We start from the raw sequence: 24,128 nt of genomic DNA, 5'->3' as shown, positions 1-24,128 counted from the left end.
CAAAATGAAATGCTTAATTCCTGCAGTGCAAATACAGGACAGCTACTATTGAAGAAACTTAAGACATCTATTCTTCGGGTTCTTTTCTAGCACCTTGTGATTTTTAGCATTTAAAGGACAACCTGACAAATAATCTTCAGATCCCTCCCATCCTACATTGTATGGCCCTCATTTAGGGCAGCATTTTGGAAGAGGATGAATACAGAGTTAGATATGTATATTTATTTCTCTTCCAAAGAATCCAACTATTATAATATTTTTGGATTTGCACTCAGCTTTGTGGATTTACATTAGATATTACAAGTGGGTCCAGTCATATAAGGAGAAAGTGGCACAGAATTGCTACCTTGAACCAAAATGTTAAGACCCAATTTGCAGAGAGAGAAAAGGTAAACTAGAGGATGAAGAAATTATAGAGCTATTCAAAAAACAAAGCAAACCCTCCAGAAGACTTTGAACATAAGTACTGGAGAACTTGCAACTTAACAGACGCTGCAAGGTCTCTTAAGCCCTGGAGGAGAAAAAGGAAAAAAAGAAGACTGATTTTTCACATGCAGGATTAGCAACAGCACAAACCTGCTTGCCTTAAGCCAGCATTAGACTGTTGTGCTAAATCAGATTCATAGGTCTGACTGGAGATAGTGGAGATGCATTACAGAGAGCATTACCTTGTATTTTGGCAAGCAGGCTAAAAAGACACTTCTACTTTCAGCTACTAGTTAATGCCCCCACAGTATTCACTTACATTCTGCTAGTTTCAGGTAACGACATGATTATGGTTTGGGAAATAGGCATTTATATTAAACTATTTTCCCAGAGATACAGATACCTGAAAGGTGACTAGGGATTTCATTTCAGGAGGGCTCAATAAGAGAAGTACGTTCAAATAACTTCATTCAATGGAAAAGAAGGGAAAAAAACAGCGAATACTGAACCTTTTTCATATTCGTCTGAATGGTACCCTACAGAAGTCACTCTACCATACAGGTATATAATTTTTCTAAACATGTATTAAAATATTTCATTTGAATCTTAGACTAAATCCTTCTAGCATGTTTCACTTCTTCAGAGACCTTTCAGTATTTAGTGTAAAAAAAGAGGCCAGCTCTCGAAAGCACACGTTTTCATGAGAATTCCATCTTTCCCAAAAAGTGCTTCCAGTCAAAGTTGTGCTTTTAAGTTTGAAAAAAGAGCCAAACATTTTTCATATCAAGAGGCAATTAAATCAAATGAATTACTTCAAAGTCTTCTAGTTCCTTGGGTACATGACTCATGTCTTTAAACTGATTACGGTGTAAATCAGACGAAGTCAGATGAAAACATCATAAAAGCGTGTGTAAAAACAAAAAACCACTATGTGTTTACCCTAATTAACTATGGAAATCAAACACTTTCACTGTAGTTAGAAACAAGCAAACAGCTCTACTGACAGGAAGCAAGAATGATCTGCTAGAAAAGTTAGGTGACAAGAGTCCGAAGCGATGGCAGTTAGCAATTCATTGTAATTTATACTGCTCAGGAGAAATTAACATAGCTCAGTGATCAGAAATGTGTGAAAAGATTTTTAATTAACTTTCTAAAAGGATATTTAAAAAGATATTTTCAAGTTTCTCTCAGTGTTAAACTCTGTTTAATTGAAAAAAATACAAAGCTAACTTTCTTTGGAAAGTTCTTATAGATCTGCAGGCACTACATTAAGATTCCCTTACCCATTGCTTTAGTTTCTTCTCTTTTAGCATTCAGCAGGGAAAATTTGAATTTTGCTCTGACTTCACTTTTTGGACAACTGACTAAAAGCAAATATAATGACAGGTAGTCTTTGCTTTCATCATCTAATCCCTTTGGATTCACTCTCAGGCACCTGAAAGAAATGCAGAAAATTTACATTTTTTAAAGTCAAACAAAATAAATTCAGATCTGTATTAATTTTTTAAGATACTACACGTGCTACTAAAACAAGTGTTTCCCTCATGATTATTGAGACTACAAAACCAGCAGCAATCTGTACCTATAATGAAACTTGAAGAAATGTCTAAATTTTATTATTTATTCACAATTTGATTTTGCAGCTTTTGCTAGTGGGAGAAAAAATAGGAAAAAAAGCAGTTGCCAGAATAAAGACCTTACCACTTCATTTTGTCATTTGGCCCTGACGAAAAGGTAGAACTCTTTAAAACTTCACCCATTTCTTCTCGGCAGAAACTGAAGTTATTAATGGTCCACATGTAGGAAAATTTTACTACTTTAACCTGAACAAAAGATGTAGAAAAATTTCAATAAAATTTAGTTTGTATAACACGCATTAATTATGAGAATTAGATTATCAGCACAACTCAGTATTTTTAGGAATTGTTTTTAAATGGTTATTATGACTAGAAAATAAAGCCATTGGAATTCATGCAATTTCACCTGTGTGTAACACCAGCTTTCAGCCACAGGTCCACTGGACATCTCCCCAGGAGGAGGTGGGGTGGGAACCCTTGACATTGCCACTTATTGCAGGTTATAGTATCAAAATAGCAATCCAGACTTCAGTAATTCTCCTAAAAAAAAAAGAGGAAGTAATTCATATATTTTTCTTTGGACACCCTCTGTAAGTGTGGAAAAAAATCAATGTTTTGATATCCATATTACTGTGTTTACTAAATGCTGCAATGAAAAAACCTGAAAAGAAGTTAAAATTGTTTTGCTATTTAGACAAGCTAGGTGTCAAATATTCGTTGATGACCACTTGTACTACAAATCTGCAAGCTGAATCTTTGTGCAATACTTTATAAAAGCAAGCGTTTATGCAGTGTACAATGCCACTAATGATGTTATTTCAACATCACCTTTTAAAATTATTACACCTTGCTCATTCCAGTCGTGTTATAACTTTCCTTGGGATATTTTCCTTTGATTTGGAGGCTACCTAGGGCCTTGTGAGTGCTCAGTTATCAGTAGCTCTGCATTAGCTTTCCATAGACACGGCTCTGGAAGAGCACCTAGCCTTCTGGGAGTAGAATAGGTTCAAGTAATCCTAGGATTTTTCAAGGGAAGGTGAGAAAATAAACTTACTTTTAAAGTATTCTCTTCCCATCTTTTATGGTTGCCTCGTATCTTTAATGCCAATAGATTTTATTGAAAATAATCACAATAATAATCACAACCACTAGCTGGCTGCCTCCTGAAGCACAGAGCTGAAACAGTTGAAGTCAACTTGCCAAATCTGAAGAACTTTCCAATAACAAGTAAAGCAACCTTGTTACAGGTTACCACCAAGCACTGCAATTTCTCCTTCCCATCAGAAATTGAGTCACATGCCCAGATTCATCACATCTAACTAGACATGTAATTAGTCCGTCTACTTACACAAGCCTTTTAAATAATTAATAAAAGAATACAGACATGTTAGAGTAGCTCTGGGTTACTGGTGACCCTCTTTTAGCTAGGCTTTGCTGTCATCTTCAGACAGATACCTGCCAGACTCGTTGTTTCTCACTTAAGCAGCCCCATGAAGTTGCTAAAAAGAAGTGAAGCAAAGCCTGGCCAAGCTGGATGAAAGTCACAATTAAACATTTTCTCTCAGTACAGAGTTTTTTTTAAATTGTGTCCTGCTATCATTAAAGAAGATCAGAAGACTACAACCTTCCTGGAACGCTAGCTTCATCTTTTTACTTGCAAAAAAATGTATTATTTGCATTACTGGAAAGAGGTGGTTGCACATCACTAATCATACTGGAACTTTCCAGAGATGGGCAATACACTTAGAAACAAGGTTTTATATAAATTTAGGTAAGAACACCCTGCAAGACCATACACAATTCAGTCACAATGAATGGAGAAGAATTCCCTTCCTATGGGGAGAAGAATTCTCTGTGAATCACAATGATCCTCACTGGATGCTTTCCTTCATGCCCTTCTGGGACCTCTTCTCACCCACTTGCAATATTAATTAGCACTCGTACATTAAAGCCTGCTGACATGGAAATCACTCTGGACGATGAACGTATAAAGCCTTGGGGAGAAAAACCATTCTCAGCTGTTGTCAGATGAGGAAGATGCCATACAGTCAGACGGAGCTCTCTGAAAAGAGATCAACTACAAGGCAAAAAATCATTGGATAAGTCTCATGCAAGATGTGGATCACTGAGACATTCAAGTGTAATCAAAAATACAATTCAGCTGCATCCCATAAGAAATACTTTTCCTTCCAAATAAAACTTATGTTTACTTCTGGAAGTCTTCAGTATTTAATTAGTATTTTCTGTAGATGATAACTGGTAACAAACAACCAATGTTAATTTCAGATAGTGGAACTCGCTTGCCCCATTTTATTTTTCTGTCATGTTCCTGAGCTCTTTCAGTACTTGAGACCAGCCAGCTCCTAGAAGTCCAGTAATTACAGAAGAGACAAGGTTGCCCAGAAGGGTTCACCAAACTGAAAAAGGCTTAAAGTAAGCTCTGTACAGCATCCCCTTTAGGAAGCACCCAGTGACCTGAGGCCAGCTACTGGTAGCTACCTGCTCCCTCCTGTCTCACAGCTGAACGAACCCAACAAACGAGACTAAGTCTAAGCAAAGGTGGTTACTACCTGCCCCTCCATTATTTCCCCGTCTGTCTGTCTCTGTACCTGCTTCTACCTAGGGCATCCGTGCTTCAGAGACTACTTCAACCTGCTGCGTGGCTTTTATTATTTACTACCATTTCTGGCAGCAGCCATGACCAAGCACGCTTATCACATCCTTCAGAATGGCTTCAACTTTTTGTAAAGTTTCCAATTACCACATTAGGAGTGGACAACTGACTTTCCAGAGCTCCTGACATGTCTTTGAGAAACAGATTTGTATCTTACTGTATTTTTGGGCATGGATTCACTGAGCGGAGGGTTGCTGGCACCAAGCAGGCCTTGAGGGGACAGACTGCAAGCAGGCAGAAGGACGCACCTACACGCTCACCCCTTGTTCTGAGCTTTGCGTGGGGAAAAGGCTAAACACTACTTTGAAGAAAGTGTTTATGAATCATTGATTAGCCACTGTCATCAGCTCGCACAAAAAGGTCTTCAAGTACCAACCCCTCACCAGAGCCTACCAGACGAAGCGGCCAGGAGCAGATGGAGCTGCAGCTGACAGCCCCTGTCAGAGAAGGACGGGGTGGAATTAAACCAACGAACTGCAGGAAGGAGGGCTTATTATCAGCACGATGAAGCTACTTACTCACAGGGACAATTTTCATGCTAGAACTTGCATTTACTCCTCTGCCTGCTCTTGTGAACAAAGCATCGGAGGTGACAGGACATTATCACATCACACATCTGATAATTTTCAGGCGACGCCATGCCTGCCTGGACACGGCTCAACAAAGCACCCGTGCAAACACTTCCCTGTGAAGATGTCTGACCACTGGAGGGAACTTACACATCTACACTCACTTGGGAACACTAAAAGAAGTTTTAGTGAACGAGGAAAAGTAATTTCCGGCTTTACAAAATGGAAATTAGAGATATTTTTGAAGTGCGTCAAGTAGCCTGATTTTTTTTTCCTTAGCGAAGTGATATACCCATACTGAAGGTCATGCAATCATCGATGACTTACTCTGAGAATCCACTTTCATTGTCATACTTCAAAAGAGGGGAAAAGCCCAAAACTATGTTACTTAACCTATACTTTCAGATCCTGAACATGACGGGCTTACCACTTCTCCTGGTCTCGTAAGGTATCGATGGCACCTGCTAACCGTTGTGCCCAACAGACCGGTCTCTCTAAAATCAGCATCTTCGCAGAGCTCAGCACTACTGGCAGAGCAGGAGTGGGAAGAGAAAAAAATGAGAAGCAAATCCTCAAAGCACATTTTATTTAATAGTTGAAGTATCTTCCTGTTCAAAGAATTACTTGTATTAAGCTTCAAGCTATCTGAAGTTAATTCCCTCTAATTACTCACACACAGAGTGTAAAGAAAATAGACTATCATCCATAAAAATGTATACACACTAAATTTTATCAAAAGCTGTATAAGCTCTAACTTTTTTCCAGTTACTTTTAAAAAGAGATCTTCAAAAGTATTTTATACACCATTTTATGTAGAGTTTCAAACATTATCTTGTTTCCCTTCCCAGAAATTATTCCCATAAATTGAATATTTATCAAGATTATTCTAGAAAAAGTTACTTTTCAACCTCATAGCTATACAAAAACATATTGAGTCTTACACGCTGTGTTGGAATCAACGTGCTTGTATGCACAAAGAAAATACCACAAAGAGAAATCCTCTAATCCCTCAATAATAAACCCGCAAAACACTTCAAAACTTATTTCAAGAATTTCCCGAAGCGATAACATCATCTTTTGTGAGCTCTCACAGGTAAGAATGGAAGCTCAGTATAACTCCTATATCCTAGTATTTCTTTCATCAGAGCAGCAGTAGCTTAAGAGGCGCATACGAGCATGCGTGCATGCTAAGTAGTGACCATTGCAATGTCTTCTCTATTTCAGTACGGTATAATAGTCAGCAAATTACTGGCAGAACTGGACAAACTGCCTTCTGCAGAGCATCCAACAGACAGACAGACCCTTGAAGCTCAACCCAGCCTGCCAGAAGCTAACCACGGATCAATTCACCAAGTCAGTGACCCCATCCCGCTCCCTCAAAAGCGGGGAGGAAGCACGTTGGGAACTGGAAGCTCAGTCCCTGCTGATCCTTCCCTCAGCCACCCCTTCTTGCAGAGGCCTCCTCTCCCCGGCTGCGTTTTGGCACACCACAGGACTTCAGCACTCACCACATGATATAACTGAACAAGAGGCACAGCGTGGGCTGACTCAAGTCCTGTCCAGCAGCTGAGGAACAACGCAACGTGTAACAGGGAAGTCCGGTGTGCTGCCAAACCATTACAGGAGCAAGCTTCCAAAATGCCCCAGAAAGAGGCCGGGGAACCTGCCCTGCCTCAAACACCACACATCTCTAACCAAGCTACTTCAGGCATTCATCAGCTAACAAGAACTAGAGCAACTTACCTAGAGTGACTGACACTAACATCACTTAGTAGTGTCTAAGGAAAGCCTAATAAATGGCCATGCCAACGAACCCCACATGCACGTACTATATACTGTGTATTTCAATGGTCAGTCTTTCCTGAGAGGGGCTGAACATCCCAAGGAATGAAAAGCTGCAATAAACTTACTTTTTTTTTTTCCTCCTTTGGAAATATTGATATTTCATCACTGACTGAGGTAAAAAGACTACTTTCTGAAGGTTAACTGGTGAATAACAACTTGTTCCTCCAACTTTTTATTCCTAATAAATAACAAAAAACAAATACATTTTGCCTACTTGTATAGACAAAAATTTCTTGGTTTTGTTTTTTTGTTTTTTAATCTAGATGAATAAGTCTTCCATTCAATAAAATCACCTTCCAAAAAAACATTCAAAATAAACATGCTCTAGCTACAGAGCTAGAGATTTCATTTCCTTTAATTAAACTATCACCTGTGATTAAAAACTTGTTGGGATTTGTTATTCAACAGATCTGTTTTATTTTGTAGATTACCGAGGTGGCAAATTCTTGGGAACATAATTGTGTTAAGGTCCACTGGATCATTTCTTGGGTAAGACAGAATACACACATGAAGCTGAAGGAAACAAATATGAACCAGAGCAAAACGGGTAAGTCTGCAATGAAAGACATCTTAATGCCCCAGACTGGGTCACATTTGCATCCCTCCTGACATGATCCTCCCGTTCATACTCACAGTTTTACATAACATCGACTTATAAAGGCCAGAACAGGTGGCCACCCGCCAGGTATTTCAGGGTTAAACCCCGTGAAAGCCATGCGCCTTTCTGCTTGGTAGTAGTTCTTGTACGACACCTCCTACTGGCTGAGTCCTGCTTATCCACCGGCATGGAACTCCTGTAGCTGATTAAACCGGCTTCAACGCTGCTCAAATCACACAAGGCGCATTATCTTTCTCTCCAAACCCTAGAGACTTAAGAAGTATCATCCAGCTGAAGAGAGAAGTTTACCATTTTTTTTCTGTTTAAGAGTTGGTCTTGTAAGCCGATTATGCTTACAAAAAATCGTAAGACATTACTAGTAGAAAGAAAACTTTGTAAAAGATAGAATTGTTCCTTAATTGGCAGGATTTGCATCTCTCCACAATTGATCTTTATGAAAGAATCGCCGCACATTTCCTATTAGCTAACTGTATTAAACCAAATTTTCTGCTGGATGATACACAGCACAATAACAGACATGTGAAAGGTCTATTAAGCTTAGGCAGCTTTCCAATTTATTCAGCAGCAGCATCTTCTTCTCTGAGAACGGACTCAGGGTATACCCAAAGAATTATTTAAATACTGTGTTCAATATTTATTGAATTTAATCCCTATCTAACACTGCAACATTTGAGTGCACAGAATTACTGATACTTAAACAATTGCAGGTGTTTTTTTTTTTTTTAAATATATACACACACACACAGTTTTTCCACACCTCTGCCACCTCAAAGTTAGAAGAACTGTAGATTGAGCACATACTACATCTAACTTTATTTGCAGCACTTCTAATATGCAAGTTTCCATTTCAGGGCAAACGGAAGGGAACAGCAGTTGAGTTACACACAGAAAATACCCTATAAAGACTTATTGGAGAAGTGAAAGGCCCATAATAGTTAAAAGGAAGGGGTTTTTTTTGAACGTCATAGCAAAAATGCTTACTTAAGCATACGTTTCACTGGAAACGCACAAACCTACACCAGTTTTGAGGTTTAAATCACAAGATCTAGGTGCTCCTAGCTGCTTCAGCATAAGGTCTCACCCATGCCACCCGCCAGCTCCCCTGGAAGCCCCTGCCCATCAGCAGGCACAAACACCCCTCAGCACCCACACTGTAAGCTAAATCCTAACTCCAGAGACAAAAAATACTCCCCTGGACTGTGACAGTTGAGAAACTACACTTACATCCCCCTGTCACCCCTGCTCCTGGGACAGTAAACTCCAGCAAAGAGATGGGGCACACAGCTGGGGCAGAAACAGCTTAAAATAGCTGCAGCTAAGACAAGGAATTTAAAAGCACATCCTGAGGTGCTCCAGCAGAAGACCCCAGCAAGGCAAAACCAGGCACATGCAAAATGCACAGCTCCTCAAGTGGATGGGGTAGCAGCTGTAACTCGTAACACTCAAGTCAGCAGCTCAAAATTAGCAAGATTATACTATTAGTTGTAAGAACTAGAACCCATTATGCCATTTTTGTGCTTTTCTCTGAATTTTCTTTCCCATCTTAAGCCTCAAAAAAATAAAGCTGAATTTTACCTCAGCCAAGAGAAAACCTAGTGCCTAGCAGACTTTGAACCGCAACTGCCTAGTCTACATCAGCCAAGCTCATTAATAAAAATCCCTCAGCATTAGCTTTGCATTCTTGTGCTATAATATAGGAAACTCCACATTAGATAACCTAGACTATTCCCTACAGGAGTCATCTATCCATTTCCCTAGAGAATAAATGCAAAATTATTTCTTAGAGCATTTCAATTTCATTTTAGACTAGCTTTATGGGACCCAAAAGATGGGCATTTCCACCACTATTCCTCTTGGGAAGCTATTCTATTTTAATAGTCTACTGCTGTCATTTTTTTTCCCATGGTATACAGCCATAGTGATCTTTCTCCCTCCTTAGTTTCACTCCATCACTCTTACCCAAACAAATCACTGGCATGTGAAAGCATATTGAATGAAGAATTATTTTTTTCCAAATATTTCAGTTACACACAACCAGAAGTTTACCAAATTGAAAATGGGAACCTTGATATTCTTTTTGCAAAAAAAAACTTCTTTGAAAGATTTGGTTAGGGGTCTTAAAAAAAACCACATAGGATTAGCATAAAGCATTGGACTACATGCCCTAGAGACAGGTGCTTATTTGCTACAGAGAAGTTATACAGAGCAACAGCAGCATAATGCTCTGCTCACTAAGCTTTGCAGATTGTTATTACCTGGAAAATTCACACTGAAGTGGTAACATTTTCTTTATACTCACAAATGTTATCTGATAAGGTTTTTTGATCATTTACTTCCCTGTTACCTATCATGGCAAAGAGTGAACGAATTTGTGTACGCAGCTGCATCTTCATGGAAATTTTGTAAGAGGTACAGCTCATCTCAGGCCTATTCAGTGACTCGTACCAAAACAGTCACAAAAAATACTACATCCTGTGCAAAAAGCTACAACTTACATTTATATGCCAGGAAACCAAGCAAAAACACCAAAAGCAAATTCTGTTAGAAAACCAGACTGCACTTGATGCTAGTTCACCTAAACAGTCTTCGAACAATTAATTTCAGTGAACTGGGTATTAAATGTCATCCACAGCAGCATCCTAGGAAAGGCAGGCAGGTCAAGAGGTAGAGCTGCACATTCACTCGCTTTGGTGAATATGAAGTAGGAATCTGAAAGTGTAGCAATATGAACACCTGGTGAAAGTCTGCAAGACAGGCATGAAACAGTCCTAGAAAGACATCAAAAAGTTCATACATGTACACAGCGTTAAAAAAAAAAGAAAAGAAAAGAAAATCCTAAAGTTCTTATCCTATGGAAACTGGTTTCTAAAGCTCAAATACAGGTACACAATTTTTACTACTCTGTTGTTTCAAAACCAACTAGGTATTAGTTTACTTCTACTTTTAGAAGTCAGAACAACTCAAAAATAATCTGCTTAAGATGCATTTTTCCACAACAAAAGCCATTCAAACCTTTGCAGTTTCCTACTATTTCTCCTACTACAGCAGTCTTATTTGCTCAAGACAGAAGAAATTTTCAAAGCATCTCTTACCTCTTTATAGACAGGCTGAACTAACTCAGCAACAAAAAAAACTGTTAAAACTATGGATTAAAGCAGAGTAAGGGCTAAGGGTAAGTAACATTAAAAAATGGTACAAAAGTAATATTAAAATTGTTTTCCTCGCAAAGGTTAAACTCTTTTTAAAGAAATAACTGCTACAAGACTCCTGTGGCTTTCAGTTTCCATTGGACCATCTGATGGGCACCTCACAAGAGAAGACCAGTTAGCAACGAGCACTCTGGCTTTAGGCACTGAGCCCCACTGCTTCTTCAGCTGCAGAGGCCAGACGTCACTGCTCTTGTTTTCAGCTTCAGGCCGCTCACCTGGGGCTGCGAGGGCAAGGGAGAGGGGATGGTCCATGTCAGGCTGCCCTGCTGGAGTACTCCCCCAAAAGGCTAACATCGATTCACACAACAAAAATCTGTGCAAGTTTTTGAGGGTTCAAACTGAAGCCTAGGACTACATTCTAAGCAACAAGAAAAAAATAGTGTCTTGCAAAAAGACTTGCTCACTTTTTTCACACCTACTTACACCACCAGTTTGTTCCTCTATGTGTAGGCTGCTTTAGTGAAGTTTAAACACAGCAGTAAGGCAAACAACACCAGGGGGCTGGCAGAGGCCCCTTGGGGCAGCCTGGCTAATCCAGGCATGGTTAAACAGATCACAGTTTGACAAAAGCAACTGGGGCTGATAAAAGACAAGCTTGCTCCTTTGTAGGACACTTCTTCAGCTGCCTTTGGGAGGCTGTTGCTGGGAACACACCCCACAAAACACCGCACACAGCCACCACCGTGGCCAGTTGCTCTCCATCACAAGCCGTGCCTCCTGAGCACCTGCTGAAGCCCTCAGCGCTAGCACCAGTAAATCAAATCCCTCCCAGTGCTTCTTCCCTGCTGTCCTGGAACTGCTGGGCCTGCGAAGGTCTCTGCGAGCTACAGCCGTAGGTTTGCTTCATCTTCACTGACGTCAGGGAGGCAGGCAGAAAGCCGGAACTGGCCTGCTGCTCCTTGCCTCTGCCACACCAGGGGCAGCCCCGCCGCGATTCACCCCGACACGGCTGCCTCATCGGCCGGGGAGCAGCGCGACGCCTGCCGTGCCGCTCCGGAAAGCTGCCTTCACAGAAAAGAAAAAGAAACAGGAGGGGGAAAAAAATGCAATCTACTATCAGGAAAGGAAGAAGCCAGCTCACACCAAAGAGCAAGCCCATCTTCACAAGCAACACAAAGTTTCTGTGAAGGGTATGAGGCTAGAATTTATCAGATACACAGATAACACACAGCCGATGATGTTATTGCCATGTATTTTTCCTCTTCCCACTCAGGGAGAGGTCTCTAACTGTCAGAGGGTACGGCATATTTCCAAAAACAACTAATACTTAAATTCTTTAAAATGGTATCTGGCCTGTAAGAAATATTCAAAACTACTGACTACAGAATAAAATCTGATCTGACTTGATAACCTTATTTCTGTGACTAACCACTGCAATTAACTATGTAGACAGCATGCCACATGCAAAATTTCAGCAGGCTATTATCCATGGAAGCTTTACTCCTATTTCTACATATATCATGATTTTTGTTTATTTTTGGAAAGGAACCACAGCTTAGGAAACACTGAGGACGAGGCACCTTTTGCCATAAGCAATACAGGTGCCCCCAGGCGCAGAAGCCTCTTGTGGGACTTCACAGTGCAAATCCATTCTTCCCAACATATTCACTGTATCTCTCTTCTCAGGCCAACCACATGTCAAGTGTTTGTTTTCCAGAAATGTTTAAAGTATAATTACACAAACGGTATCACACGCTTCAACACAAATATTCTTCCATTTCTGATTTTTAAAGTTCGTTTCCTACATGCACAGAAGTAACGAGCAAAATCTAGCTCAGCAGATTCTGTAGAGATCAGAAACGTCGAAACACGATCGCATCCCTTCTGCTCCTCTGAAGCCACACACACCAGCCACTACCAGCCCTAACTGTAAGCTCACGTCACCTTCAGTGGCTGGCGCAGCAACGTGCCATACATCAACCTACAATTACCCAAAAAAGCTAACTAGAGATTTCAGACCATTTGGTTTCTAGTACAACACTTCCAGAACTGAAGTAGTATGACTCAAGTCTTTGAGTTCACGCAGAGTGTAAGAAGAACTGAAGGCATGGAAAAAAAACACCTAAAAATAGGTACAAATCTGGTTGTACACAAGTAACTGCTGCAATTATCTTCACACACAGCAGAGACATGACATGAGTTGAGAGTTGAAAGGACGATATTTTGTCATCTTTTACAACAACAGTTATTCAATTTGATACATAAATATCAGTGTGACCAGTAAATACGATGCTCATTAAAAGCAGTTAAAGTTGTTTAATGTTATCATAATATATTGCTCCACCCCAGAAGCTGAAACAAACTATATTAAGCACTGGCTTGCTAAATTCATTACAGAACTGTTCTGCTGATTTTATCTTCAAGAGTTTTGATTACAAACAAATGACACTGAGAATAAACCCAGTTAGCTAAGAATCCATCTGTTTTAAAATTAAAAAAAAGCACCAAAGACTACTTGTTGTGTTGCTGAGGTAATGTCTACAGATTAGGTAATTCAGAGCCCTATTGTGTTAAGTTCTGTGGACAGTAAACAAGTCCCTGCTCCAATGCATTTCAAGAAATTATTAGCTAACTAACACAAATCATTACACCCGTACACTAAGCGCTCAAAGCAACAAGTGACTTGTACTTAGAATTCATTTCAAGTTCAGGTAGTGGGTGGGTGTTTGTTTTATTTTGTTTGTTTTGACTTAAACATTGAAAACGGTTATGCTTCACAGGCTACAGGCAATGCTAATGGAGAAAACAGATTCATCAATTAGAAACTGAATAAAGAAAGCCAGGAAAATTAAAACTTTGGGGAAAGGTAGTTTTCCAAAGAAAGCGTCAACATGGAACAGAGAACTAGAAAGTATGACACCAGAGGAGAAAGTTACACCAGCTGCTCCTCCGGCCAGGAGGAGTTCTGCATCTACACGCAATTTCAGTTGTTCAGGAAGGGACGGCTGATGCAAATAACCTCAAACCTTTTTACAGACACCCAAGTCTAATTAATTTCCCAAGCATTTAATACACAACAAAACACGGCATTGCAAATAAATCAAGTGCGAGTCATCGCTCCCCCTCCTTCCCTTCACCTCCATTTGTAGCCCTGCTTCGGGATTGATTTTGCAAGTGACTCGACAAAGTGTGAGCAGGCACCTGGGAGGGGATAAGCACTAAAGCAGCAATCAGGAAGAAGGACAAGGGAAAGCCTGGCTCCCAAGTTTCACCCTGCAATCCTCCCCACAGCACGGCACGAGCAGGTCCAGCAGCAAATCCTTCCCACCATGAGAACTTGGGCAGCTCCCCAGCTGCTGCAGACACGCACCCCAACACCAGCCGGGCCCTGGCCGAGAGCTACCCGGTGGCACCCTCCCCGGCACACCATTACTTGGCCTTTCTCTAAAACTGCAAGTTAAATTACATGTCAAGTGATAATTCACCTTTGAACTACACGAATTAAGTCACAATATAGTGCAAAGAGCAAACATTGCACACATGAAGGTGGATGGGACTGACACTGTTCAGTATTCGATTAGGTACTAATTAAAAGCTCAGCAGCTGTCCATCCTAAAGCAGTCATACAGCATGAGTACAGAGCAAACTAGAGCTTCAAATACTGCTTAGCAGCTAAGTCAGCTCAAGTTTTTTTTTTAAGAGATATAAATTTCCTTTACGAAATATTCACACATACACAAGACGTAAATTACCATTTTGCAAGTGCTCATAAAACCCGCCAGCTTCACTCCATAAATTTAGCAATGAAATCAAGGAAGAGCACATTAAAACATTTCTAACGCTAAAAGAAGCAGTTAAAAGCAAAGTACGCACAAGGAGCCTCTCTAATAGAGGTAAGAGCTCCACACGGAAATCCTTTTCTCTGTTCACCTAGCGTTCAACTTGACATGAAGCCCACTTAAAATTATTTCATCCACCTTTAATCTCTGAGCAAACAGCATGGAAAAGAACCTAGCTTCTTTTCCGCTAAAGCAACTGCCCATTCTCAAACCATGAAGTGGGACAATATATTACAATTGGTTTATGATTTCCCCGCAAAAAAAAAAAAAGACTAGTAACCAATGAAACTTGGCAAGTGTAACATTTGTCACAAAAATTAAAGGGCTTTGGGGAGATACAAGGTAGCATCATGGGTGAGCGATCTAATTCAGGGAATTTGAAGGTGTTACCTCTCCAGATTATTCCGTGTCAATGAGTTTCTGAATCAGCAGAAGGAGCATCTCGCTTTCCACTACATTTCCTAAACGCTAAATGCGAACACTGATCACAAGAACGCTGGCAGACACAACGAACTGCTTTGCGAGCATGCAGGCAAAGACCATAAAAAACCTTTATAGCCCACAAAGAATGGTTTTAAACCAGGCTACCAAAAACCACACAGGAAAGCTATTAACTTGGGTAAAACAGAGTTGTGAAAGTTGAGGGGGTTTCTGTTTAAGTTTACTCCAATACTGATCACCTGCCTGCCAAAATTCAACCACACCACACAAGTTGAACAGCACAACACGCGTGCTATCTAGCGCAGTATGCGCACTACTTAAGAAAGCCACTGAGCTATGGCAAGTGGCCATCCTCTCTCCGTAACAACTACCACTACAAGATTGCCATTACGACCAAACCTCCACCCCTCACACAGCTGCAACAGGTCTCTCATTTAATTAAGCACAAACTAAAGCAGAGGCTTCCTCCTTTTGTTTGAGGCGAGGATGCCAGTAAGCATACTTTTGGTACGGGTAGGACAAGGAAAAATAGAAATAAGTTGCCGTAAAGAAATAAACCGGGAAGTTTCTCAAGGAATGAAAGCAGGAAAGAAATCTGCTGTGAATATGCAGGAATTCTGAAGAGGGAGGAAAGGTATGGAGAGCAGAGGTATGAAAGCCTTGATGAGGCCATCTCCAAAGCGATGGACCAAGCTCCATCACGGCCTCACACGCACCACAACGTTAAGCAACCAGTGATGCAACGGCATCTTCTATTTCACCCCAGAAAGGCCCCTGTGACGAAACAGAGCGTTGAATTAATTATTGGGTTTTTCTTCCTCTTCAGTCCGACGAGCTCCGCAGAGCCGGTACAGGGCTGCATGTCCCTCCACCGTCGCTATGCTAATAGGCTTCTGAAACCAGGTAATTCGCACAGGTTAACGCATCCCCAATGCATTGTTTTGCTACCCTGTCATTAGTTGACTGTGTAGCTTCTGAGCTGATTTGATGGAGACGGTTAAGGAAGCACCATCTGGGTGACTCCTAAGAAGCCAAAATGCTTTAGCATAAGCAGTGAGGGAGGACCTAAAAACAAGTGGGAAGAGAAGTGACACGACACCGACACTTTTCAAAGCACTCGTGCTTTGATCAGGGCAGAGTATTGTGAAGATCACACGATTTTACGATTACAAGTATCAAGTTCTTGCTCTCAATTATAGTAACAATCTCATGAAGATTTCCTTACTCTTAACCACGTTTTGTCAAGTACACAGAAGGCAAAAGGGGCACGTCGTAGACTTTTTTCAAAGCGACAGAAACGCCTGTAATAAACAAATGAGCCTGCCACAAAATATTGCCAGAGAAAAAAACCCACAAATATCTACTTCTCACCAGCTGACAGAAAGAGAATGAGATGGGGTGGTTCTGTAAAACGAGACACATGGAAGTCTCCTTCTGAGCATGCCCCAGGACCTGGAAACAAGCTTGAAATTTCTAACTACGGTCACCTCCTCTACAGGGGCACAAGACAAAGAAAACAGTTATAGCAGATAGTGAAGAGACTGCACATGACGGAGTGGGAAAACCACAAATTCAGACACAAAACCAAGAAAGAATAAATAAAAAAGGAAGTTGATGAGATCTATGTGCAAGTCTTAACTACATTATCTATTACTGCCCACAGCCATTTCTTTTCTACTTTAACTTGTGCTGTTAATAACTGGTTGGTCTCTCCTGCATGCTTATTTTTAAGTTTGTTTTTTTTTTTTTCAAATGCATAAAAATTAACAGAGAAACACAATGTATTGGGTAAAGGAGAAAAGTAGCTTTTATAATATGTAATTTCAACTGACTGTCCAAGATGATTTGTCCAAGTGATTAGGACAGAAAAAAATGTGTTTTTTAAAAATCCATTTTATATTCGTTCTACAGCATCTACAAGTTTTTAATAGCAACAAGTAGCTTACAGTTCAAAACATAACTCTATTTTCACTGACAGTCTAAAAGCAAACTGAAGTTAAAAGTCTGGCAGAAAGCTGTTTCGAGGCAATACAACACCGAGGATATTTCTGGATATTTAAAATCTCAGGTTTCCAGAAGAGAGTTAAAAGTAGCTTCTGGTGATGTACCAAACCCTGCCGCGTTTGTAGCTTTACGTACAAAAGATATATTGCTTAAAAGTGATTTTCCCTGCCTGAATATCCGCTTACAGGGGTTGCAGGGGGCACACCACGCAGTAGGCAGCCGAGCATTGGTGTTTGTCCGAGATCTATATGCCAGAAGCACAGGAGGAGCCAGGTGAAATACTGAGGGCCTGCTAAGGCAACAATGTCCGATTAAAAAGGGATTTTTGCTCCCAGAAATAACAAAAAGTTCCGGTAAAAACCGGAGAAGAGCCAAAACTTTTTCTTTTTCCCCCGGAGCAGCGAAACAAACCCCTCGGCAGCCGCACGCACGGCTCGGCTGCGGCCCCCCGCTGCAGCAGCCCCTGCGGCCGCCTGCGATACCCATCAGAACAGCGCTGGGGAGGCCGAGGGAGGGCCCGGCCCGGCTGCCGAGCTCGGAGCTTCCTCCCTTTGTGTCCGGGGGCCGGCCCGCTGCCTCCCGCAGCGCCTTCCCCCGGCGCGGCGCTACCCACTGGGTTGACCTGGCGGCCCTGCGGGGGGGGGTGCAGGTAACCCCGCACCGGGGCGGCCCCGCCGGCATTTCGGGGCGGCTTCGCCTCCTCCACCTCCCCCACCCCCCAAACCCCCGGTGACGTCTCCCGTGACGCAATACCAACCGATGACATCACCGGCTGAAAACCGGCGTCGGCCGAGGCACAAAATGGAGCCCGGCCGCGGCCTCGCGGGGCCACCCACCGCCCCCCGGGCGTCCCCAACCCCACCCCCGGGGGGCTCGCACCGGGCCGGGCCCTCCGGGAAGGCCCCGGGGACGCCGGCAGGGGGCACGACAAAGGCCTCCCGCCTCCCCCCCCCAACCCCCGGTCCCTCGGAGCCCCCGTCCATGCGCTACGTACCGGGGCGCGGCGGCTCTCATAGCGCCGGGGCGGGGGCGGGCGGCCGGCGGTCAGCGGCGGGAGGCGGAAGCGGCGAGGCCGGGCGGTGGCGGAGCCGCATCGCGGCCCCTCGCGGCTCCCGTACGGCCCCGCCGAGGAGCCGCCGCCGAGCCGCCGCCGCACTTCCGGGCACGGAGGGGGCGGGGAGCGCCGCGCCGAGCAGAGCCCATCCGGGGACTCCGCGTGGCCGCGCCCCCGCCCGGGCGGGGCGGGCAGCCGTTGGCGCTGAGGTGGCGGCGGTTGAGGAGACCCGGGGGTGCGGGAACCCAAAGGTTCCCCATTAGCCCCCCCCCCCCCTTACCGACTGCTTCAGGGTCCTCTCAGAGCTTCTCATGTCTTTTTATTTGTCCGTTTTCAGACGGGTTAACCTGAAAATTACCCTCGCCCTCTCCATCTCCTGCCAGGTGTTAGGACTGTGAGAAATAAAGTTGTGTGGAAAATTCCGCTAAGCTCCTGTGTTCAACAGTGGTTGCGCAGGCACAGCGGGGAGTATGTTGTGCTGATACGGGGAAGGTCCCGCTGTCCCAAAATAAGGGGGATAGCTGAGAAAAACAGGACGAGCAATGTGAAATAAGTAAAAACAAAAAAAATCTCTTGGCCCTCTAGTCACAAGAGAAGGGGAAAAGAAGGAAATTACCAGTCAAATAAAACGGTACATATATGGTATAGTAATAAGCATCGAGAAGTTTGTGAACCTGTGGTAATGAGGTGAATGTGGTAATGTGAACCTCTGCCAATGAGGAAACCGGGGAGGAATCAGGCGTCGGGTAATAGGGGATATAGGGTTATGATATGCTTTTGCTGGGCACTCCTGCTTGTAGTCCACCCACCATTTCGATCGCAAATAAAACTGCTTCACTGAGATCCTTGCCTGAACCTGTGTTACTGGCTGCAGAGTGTTTCTCATGGGACCTGAGGAGAACCGGCCCACTTCCATTCCCTCCCATGTAACGTGCAGCACCCAGCAGTTGGGAGAGTATCTGGCCTTATCTCTTTCCTATAGTCCAGGTGGAATAAATTGCTCTAAATTGACATATTGCTTCCAAAAATGAAGGAAATTAAAATTCTAAATTCCATATGCAGTACTGCAGTCTTCTTTGTGGAGAATTGTAAATAAAACTTGTGTAAAACGCTTTTTTTTTTCTTTCATTTTTTTCTGAGACCTATAACCTTATGGATAATATTAGCTATGGACACAATTAAGACTCACTGAGACACAATTAAAGCTCACTGACACCTCAATTCCCTCCCTCGAGAACGAGCACTAATAATCCATACACGCAGCACTGTGCTGGGTAAGGATACCCAGGCAAGGTCTCAGAATCAATACAGCTGCATTAGGGAGGCACATTGCCCTGGATCATTCATCCTGCAGAGAAAAACTGCACTGATGGGGCCATAGTGCTTTTGGTAGCACTTGTTCACTCAGAACGATTTCAGGTACTTTTCCAATGTGGCACTGTGCTTTTGGATGGCTCAGCATTTTTGGGGTGGTTGGTTTATTTTGTTTCATTCCAGCCCTTGAAGGAAATAGCTTCAGAGCCACAGCAAGTGTTTATTCCATTTAGCTGAAGATGACACTCGGAGGAGGACTAGGCTGTTACCTTTTATAAAGCCCACTACTTAGAAGAATATACATCTTGCCTTTGTTGTTTCTGTGAGACACAAGCAGAATAGACCGTCAGGATTCTTGGTATTGTGAGCTGAACAGTTCAGTGCTTGGAGTAGCTATTACGAAGGGGAAGGAAGTTAAAAAGGTCTGTTCTTTCACAAGACAGAACTAACTCTACTAGAAATCAAGGGTGTGTTCCTGCTTCTAACTGAAAAGGCCATATGGGAATCTTATGATTTAAGCGGAGTAGTTTAGCACATAGGGAAAGCAGTAGGCTAAGATCATTTCATATAGTAACTACCTACCACCTCCTTTAAATCCCACTTTAGAGGAAGTCTGCAATGATGGGTCATTAACAGCAGCTGTGAAAAACACATGCATATTTGTCAACAGACAAAAGGTGAGAGTACAGCTCAGAAGTTTTTAGGCTGCCATCAAAGCATGCATCTCTTGGTTGAAGATTTTTTGCTTTCCCTCAGAGACGTAATATTCCGATGTGTGGGCAAATGCCACAGACAGGCGTGCAAATGGTTGCCAAGTAAAGCAACAAGCACTTTCCAGATCTGGGTCTCCAGCTGGTTTTCGCAGAAACTGAATTTATTTTCCTGTACTTTTTTCAACAACTGCTCAGTCTTATTCTCTGCTATTCCCATTTTCATATCCTGAGTTTGTTTCTCCTCTCGGTGCCAAATTACAGCGTGCCAAACAGCACCAGCCTCTTGCATCACATCAAGGTGAAATACCATCAAGTCAGGATGCATCAGTATTGTTTGCATTATAGCAGCACTTAGCGGGTCAACTGAGATAAGTGGCCTTTTATACCAGACGTTTTACAAAGCATGCGACAAACAAAGAGTTTATAATCTAATTAGAAAAGACAGAAAATTGTAGAGAAAAACAAGGGTGACATGATTAACTACGCTTAGAGAGCAAAGATTGCAGCGGAGAGCAGGGAACCAAGCTTTCCTGAATCCGGAGTGAATGCTCTAGATCATACTTTCTCTACTCAGGCAGAGGGCCCACAGGAATATGCACATACAATATACGCTTTTTGTTTGTTTGTTTGTTTTTTACTACTATCATATTCTTGAAAGCTTTTCAGGGAAAGGTAACATGTTACATTGCTGTCTATAAAGAGGTTAAAGCCAAAAAGAAGAAAAATGCCTCTGTAGATGTTCTTTCTTCTCATCTTCCACTGGGATAGAGCAATGTTTCCACTGCACTGCAGTGCTGCCTTCCTTCTCTGGAAGTTCTCATATTCCTCTATTGATACCTTCTTGAGAGTAGACTTTTTTATCAGCATAACTAACAATTATTAGGGGTTTCTTTATAGAATAAATTCATTTAAGAATGCTCATTGAAAGAATAAGAAAGCATATTAACACACAGTTATAAAAGGATTAGCATTTGGAGGCTTTAAGTGCTCTAATCTGGGTAGACAATACAAGCTTTTGTCTTTCCAGGGTGATCAAGTTTCAGGCTGTCAGGATTTTCACCTTAGATAAATCCTTCAGCATAAAACTCGTCTGGCCTATATTAAACATCAGATTTCCTGTGCTACTATTTGAAACAGAGAAAGTAATCCAGGTTACTGACCGGATTTCCTCATCCTTGTTGTGCGATAAGAGGTGGACTGTATGAATTCAACTGCTGCACACGATGATGTTAACTCTCAGAATGTTTAAAATAGATTGGTTTCAGTATTAGGCGTCTGAGCAGTCCCACAGATTTAAGGGAAAGAGTAGCATATGTAAACACGCGCTTAAATGATTTGCAAATTGAAGTTACAAGTGAAAGTAATTCTCTACCCAATAGGTAACCACATTTCAGTTGTGAAATTATATATCCTAATTTCTGGTTCATTATAAACTTCTTTGAGATCTTTTTGGTGTGAGGAAGCATTTTACACACATGCAAACGCATTGCTGCGATATGTTTTTGAGACTGAAAACTAGATTAAGATAATCTTTTTGAATGAAAGTCAATACTTGCATAGTAATTTCATCTAATTTCTTAAGCAAGTTAATCACTTTTATAACTGATGCTAGAAAAATCAATGGCAAACAACCCAAGACTGTTAGTGTCACATGCTTTCTGGTTTTCTTTCCTCCCGTGTCCAAATGAGAGTACCTTCTGAAAGAATCGTGATAAATCTGTAATAACTTTTTTTTTTTCCCCCTACCCTATTTAGTTGTAAAAGAGCAACATTTCAAACATACTGCCAAGCTGTATGGTTGATTTTACATTAAATAAATTCAGGGGATGATTTAGCTGATATGAGTCCCACTTTTATGGACAGTTTTAAAAGTGTATAATTTTTCATCAAAGACGTTTTTTAGTCTTTTTATAATGTAGCGGCTTACAAAATTGAATTGCTTTTTGGAATATGAAATTCCAGGGTATTAAGGCATTGCCCAACTTAGATTGACTTGCCACCTTATTTTTTTAATATATTTTGCTTTTAGGTTTTCTTCCTTAAAAGAAAAATAATAAAACCTGTTAAGCTGCAACAGACTAATAATTTCTTACAGGTTAGTGATACAGCTCTAAAATTAACCAGTAATGTTTCAAGAGAATGCTCCTTCGCTTGAAAAACACTCTTCACTGGAAAATACATGCTAGGTTTGGCAGAAAGGCTTTAGCAAGCATGCGGTTTCTTCTGAAGGAGACTGTCTGAAGAAACAGCTACTATTCCAGTGGCTATCATGAAGAGCCTACTAGGGTTGGGTGGGTCAGATTCAAGTCTCTGTTTTTTGCCATTTAGGTGAAAATTTTGATCTCCTGTCTTTTCCATCACTAATAAGACCTTGATCACCAAGGTATTCGCTTAAGAATAAGCAATAGGAATATTCTTTGTTCTTCTCTGCTTCTACTTTGTATAAATAAGCTTTGATGTTAGCAGAGACTTGAACTTGGGACTTCCAATTTTTGCCTGAGCTCAGCAGCTGTTCTGTCTGAGCTTCCCCTTCTTCTTTAATTAAAAACAAATAAACACATCAAAAATTTTCATCCGAAAGGTGAAATAGGAAAACATTTGAGTTTTCTGGCTTTCACAAGATGGGCAAATATTTCCCGCTAAATTTTAGTTAGCTTTACAATGCATTTTTGTTCAAGGGAAGCTTGAAAAATACAGCACCTGTATTTTTTCTCCCTCAATAGAAGCCTGATGTGTTAAAACAGGAAGTTATTAAATAGAATTTGCTTTATATTGTCATGCTCTTCATCCTCAGTTTCTCTTTTGTGTTCGCTGTATTCTCTAGAACATCTTAAACGAGATAGTAAGGACTTCAAAGCAGGTATCATATCTTTCTATGGATATTTATTTAATGCGTTGTGGAAGAGAACTGATTGAAAAATGGTTGCAGCAGTACGTGACGTTATTTTTTTTTCTGCAGAATATCCTACTGCAAATCATTGACCACCTTTGGTTAGTTACTCCTCAGTATTCTCTAACACATTATCACCAGTTTCTCGTCCAAAAAAAATCTCATATTCCTTTCAGTCATCCACCCCTACAAATCTTCTACCTTTTCCTTATCTTTCCTTCATGTACATATACGCCATTGAATTCATTCATATTTGCTAGAACTGCACAGCTGTGTCTGTATAACTGTGTGCTCTGTCCCAGGTTCTTTCTACTTTAATCTCTCATTGCTGCAGTCTCTCAGGGCTATTGCAGTGTCACTGAGGTGATCACAAAAAAGATGGCAAACCTGTGGTATTATTTTATATGCTTGATAAGACACATCCCTTACAGCTACTTCTGCTTCCAAGTTCACGTTCCCTGCTGCGAATCATGAAATATTTGCAGCTCTTTTTACAACAAACAAGCCTTTTCCCACACACACATGTACAATGAGACTTTTTTCATAATGAGAACTGATAGGCAGTCTAAATACAGGAATAATTACTGTTAGCTGCATATGCAATTAAGAACAAGAACTACTGAAGTCCTTTTGCTTTGTTCCGTTTTCTTTAGAAATACAGTTTCCCAGGCTGTAACTTGGAAACTAAATACATCCCTGGATGTGATAGATTTTTTACAATATTCCCCAGTGGGAAAGATGATGGTGATTTTTTGTGAATTTTATAGAAGACTTGTTAAAGAATGAGAAAACCTTTTTTTTAATTATTATTTTTTTTTGCAAATCAGCATTCCTCTCTTCTCCCAAATAAAAGTACGATTGAAACCTGTATTTTGAAATGTAATACTGAATCCTTCCTCCTCTACTCTCTCCTGCTCTCCAATAAACAAACACAAGAAGCATACATTTCTACACACTTTCTGTGTCATTGGGTATGGAAGCTTCTTTTTATACCAGAAAACAATCACAAAGAGC

General features: G+C 41.5%; 1 protein-coding gene across 7 annotated transcripts in view; it reads right to left on the bottom strand.

Moving 5' to 3' along the window:
- Nucleotides 1–18,329, bottom strand: part of SPOPL (speckle type BTB/POZ protein like) — a 33,973-nt gene extending 15,644 nt beyond the window's left edge. The window contains exons 1-5 of one of the 7 annotated variants that reach the window (XM_080599176.1): nucleotides 5,674–17,305; nucleotides 3,948–4,080; nucleotides 2,410–2,543; nucleotides 2,128–2,249; nucleotides 1,710–1,861 (exon numbers count right to left, since the gene is read on the bottom strand). In XM_080599176.1, the coding sequence (XP_080455302.1) occupies nucleotides 1,710–1,861; nucleotides 2,128–2,249; nucleotides 2,410–2,487 (352 nt within the window). In that variant the 5' untranslated portion in view covers nucleotides 2,488–2,543; nucleotides 3,948–4,080; nucleotides 5,674–17,305. Of the gene's footprint in view, nucleotides 1–1,709; nucleotides 1,862–2,127; nucleotides 2,250–2,409; nucleotides 2,544–3,947; nucleotides 4,081–5,673; nucleotides 17,306–17,328; nucleotides 17,846–17,900; nucleotides 17,993–18,137 lie in introns of those variants that run through there. The other 6 variants (XR_013953421.1, XM_080599175.1, XM_080599179.1 and 3 more) reach the window with 6 other exon arrangements.
- Between the last annotated feature and the right edge of the window lie 5,799 nt (nucleotides 18,330–24,128).

This window comes from Anser brachyrhynchus, assembly GCF_964034855.1.
Source record: "Anser brachyrhynchus genome assembly, chromosome: 7".
Taxonomy (NCBI): domain Eukaryota; kingdom Metazoa; phylum Chordata; class Aves; order Anseriformes; family Anatidae; genus Anser; species Anser brachyrhynchus.
The sequence above is the reverse complement of the archived record's forward strand: the minus strand, read 5'-3'. Positions and strand labels throughout refer to the sequence as shown.